At 44.8% G+C, this 2,751-nt stretch overlaps 1 protein-coding gene across 1 annotated transcript; it reads left to right on the top strand.

Moving 5' to 3' along the window:
- On the top strand, window positions 215-2,375 carry LOC8080374 (expansin-A24). Its single transcript, XM_021458899.1, has 3 exons — window positions 215-521; window positions 1,527-1,797; window positions 1,917-2,375. The coding sequence occupies exons 1-3, from the start codon at window positions 341-343 to the stop codon at window positions 2,227-2,229; spliced, it is 765 nt and encodes a 254-aa protein (XP_021314574.1). The 5' UTR covers window positions 215-340; the 3' UTR covers window positions 2,230-2,375.

Raw genomic sequence — 2,751 nt, forward strand, 5'->3', positions numbered from 1 at the left:
CGTACATTTATCTCTCCGGATTAATTGAACCGTAAGTAATGCATCGCCATGTGCAGGCTGTTGTTACTTGTTAGCTATTTCCTGGTCCGGCTTGCTTCATTCGATCATCGATGCGCTTGTCAATCAATTTTTTTAATAATTAATCAAATCACCAGCTAGGGTAAGGCCGTGTGTATATATATACTAATATACCCACCAGACCGTTGCACAAATCAAATCATCACAACACAAACAATCTCTAGCTAGACACTAGCAGAACAAATAAACCAGTCCGTGCACTCAGCATCCCAGCTCCACGTTCTGTGCAGTTTCAAGGCCGGCATACAAACCCCCGAGCAGTATGGGTATGGCTCCAGCTCGAGTTCTTGGATTCGTGTCGCTCGCAGTCGCCTGCATGCTGGCCATCATGGCCGCCGCTGGTGACGCCGCCACCAGCACTCCGTCGTCTCCGACGCCGACCACCGGATGGCTGAAGGCGCATGCCACGTTCTACGGCGGCGCCGATGCCTCTGACACCATGGGTAAGCAGCAAGCTAAGTCGCTCTCTCTATGTTTTGCCATGCATGGTTTATTACCTAAAGCTAGCACAGGCAGAGCTAATAACTGTATCAAATTGTATTTATTCGCACGAGGGGCGTGCGGGTACGGGAACCTCTACTCCCAGGGCTACGGCACGCGGACGGCGGCGCTGAGCACGGTGCTCTTTTAGGATGGGGCCTCATGCGGCCAGTGCTACAAGATCGCGTGCGACCGCCAGTGTCGGTCCTATAATTTTGGGCCCTCTGGCGAATTTATCGTGACGACCTCTCTATAAACTATAAAAATCTTATAATAATATAAGTTAATTTTATTCATAAGAAGAAAGTAAATTGAATCATATATAGATAAACTGCACTTCTTGTCTTTTCATTTTTTCAAAGCCCCTGACAAATGTTTCTTAGGTAACACTCTAAAATTCTAACATATGACTTTATGAGTACAAAGTACTAGAGAAAAATTAGATAAGAAAAAAAACCTAGTTCCTAAACATTTGGGACATGAACTAATTCAGAATCAGAATCATGATTCACAAATCACAAAAAATAAAAGGGTAGAAGGAAAGAACCAGATCACATGTCATAGCCCTCGTCGAGCCTTGCCAGCTGGTCATCACCGTTGTCATTTGGATTTTGGAATAGCCCTCGTCGAGCCCTGCCAGCTGGTCATCGCCGTTGTCGTTTGGATTTTGGAAGACTAGAACTCAAACGCAAAGGTTTCAGTATTATCCACTGCAGCTGGTGATCACGTTGTGAACTAGTGATCGTGTTGCTGATGTCGTTGTGTCTCTCCTCGCGGTCTCGCCGTCTCACGAGAAGTCTAAAAGTCGTGACTCGTGATGGCTATGTGTGGTAGCATGTGTACGGGCATTGGCGGCTTAGCTCCTTGGCTCACGACTTTTTTTTAGTGATAGACCTGCTGCATCGTATATATGTATGTACTAATAAATAAGGACTATAGTTAAAAAATATGTGGTATTATATATTTAGGATTGGGCCCCTATTCCGCGAGGGCCCTCGGCCGTCGCACCTCCTGCCCTTCCCTTAGGGCCGGCACTGGCGACCGCAAAAGAGCCAACCCCAGGTTCTGCAAGCCTGGCGTCACAGTCACCATCACGGCCACCAACTTCTGCCCGCCCAACTCGGCGCTGCCCGACGGCGGCTGGTGCAATCAGCAGCGCCCGCACTTCGACATGGCGCAGCCGGCGTTCGAGAAGATCGGCGTCTACACCGGCGGCATCATCCCCGTCATGTACAAGAGGTACATTTTATGAGTTTAATTGCCGATTAAGTGTGTAGTCTCTACTGATAACAAATTTATGCATGATGGATGCAATATCCTGTCTTGAGTAAAGTAAAAATGCATGCTTTAATTTGCAGGGTTCCTTGTGTGAAGCGAGGTGGGGTGCGGTTCACAATCAATGGTCACGACTACTTCAATCTCGTACTCGTGACCAATGTTGCAGGAGCTGGCTCCATCAAGTCAATGGACGTCAAGACCTCCAACTCCAATAGTTGGATACCAATGGCACGCAACTGGGGTGCGAATTGGCACTCTCTTACGCACCTTACTGGACAGATGCTCTCATTTAGAGTAACGGACACGGATGGACAAACTATTGAATTCACAAACGTTGTGCCACAAGGATGGAAGTTTGGCCAAACGTTTGCATCCAAGTTACAATTCAAGTGAGCTCCGTACGTGCAGGATTTCGAGTGACCCAAATAGTTGCGCACTTGTGGGAGTATATATGATTCGAAGACGCTCAAAATGTATGCATGCATGTATGGAGTTGCTGGAGTCGTACACTATATATATATAGACATGCATTACTTGTATATATAAATACGGATTCTTAGCATCTATTTCTAATTGTGTATATTCATGTTTAAATTAAATTTATGTTGTGTGTATAAAGATACGAGAGCGTGCATATCCTCTCAAGCCACATTTATTCTGCTGCACTAATGTAAACGAACCATGCTTCCTTGAGTTAGTGCAAATACTTTCATGTTTGATATTCCAACATGAAAGAATTAACTGGCGAATCGACCTTGTCTATTTGTGGTTCAGACGTATTTGTTCTAAAAATGTAAATGCAAAGATAAATGAAAGTTCTCATATTTTTATAATGGGCATAGTCATAAACGGTATTAATTGAAATATGATACAGGAATATTATTTTGTTCAAGTATACTGTTATGGGTTCATATA

The sequence above is a fragment of the Sorghum bicolor genome, chromosome 4 (genome assembly GCF_000003195.3).
Source record: "Sorghum bicolor cultivar BTx623 chromosome 4, Sorghum_bicolor_NCBIv3, whole genome shotgun sequence".
NCBI lineage: Eukaryota > Viridiplantae > Streptophyta > Magnoliopsida > Poales > Poaceae > Sorghum > Sorghum bicolor.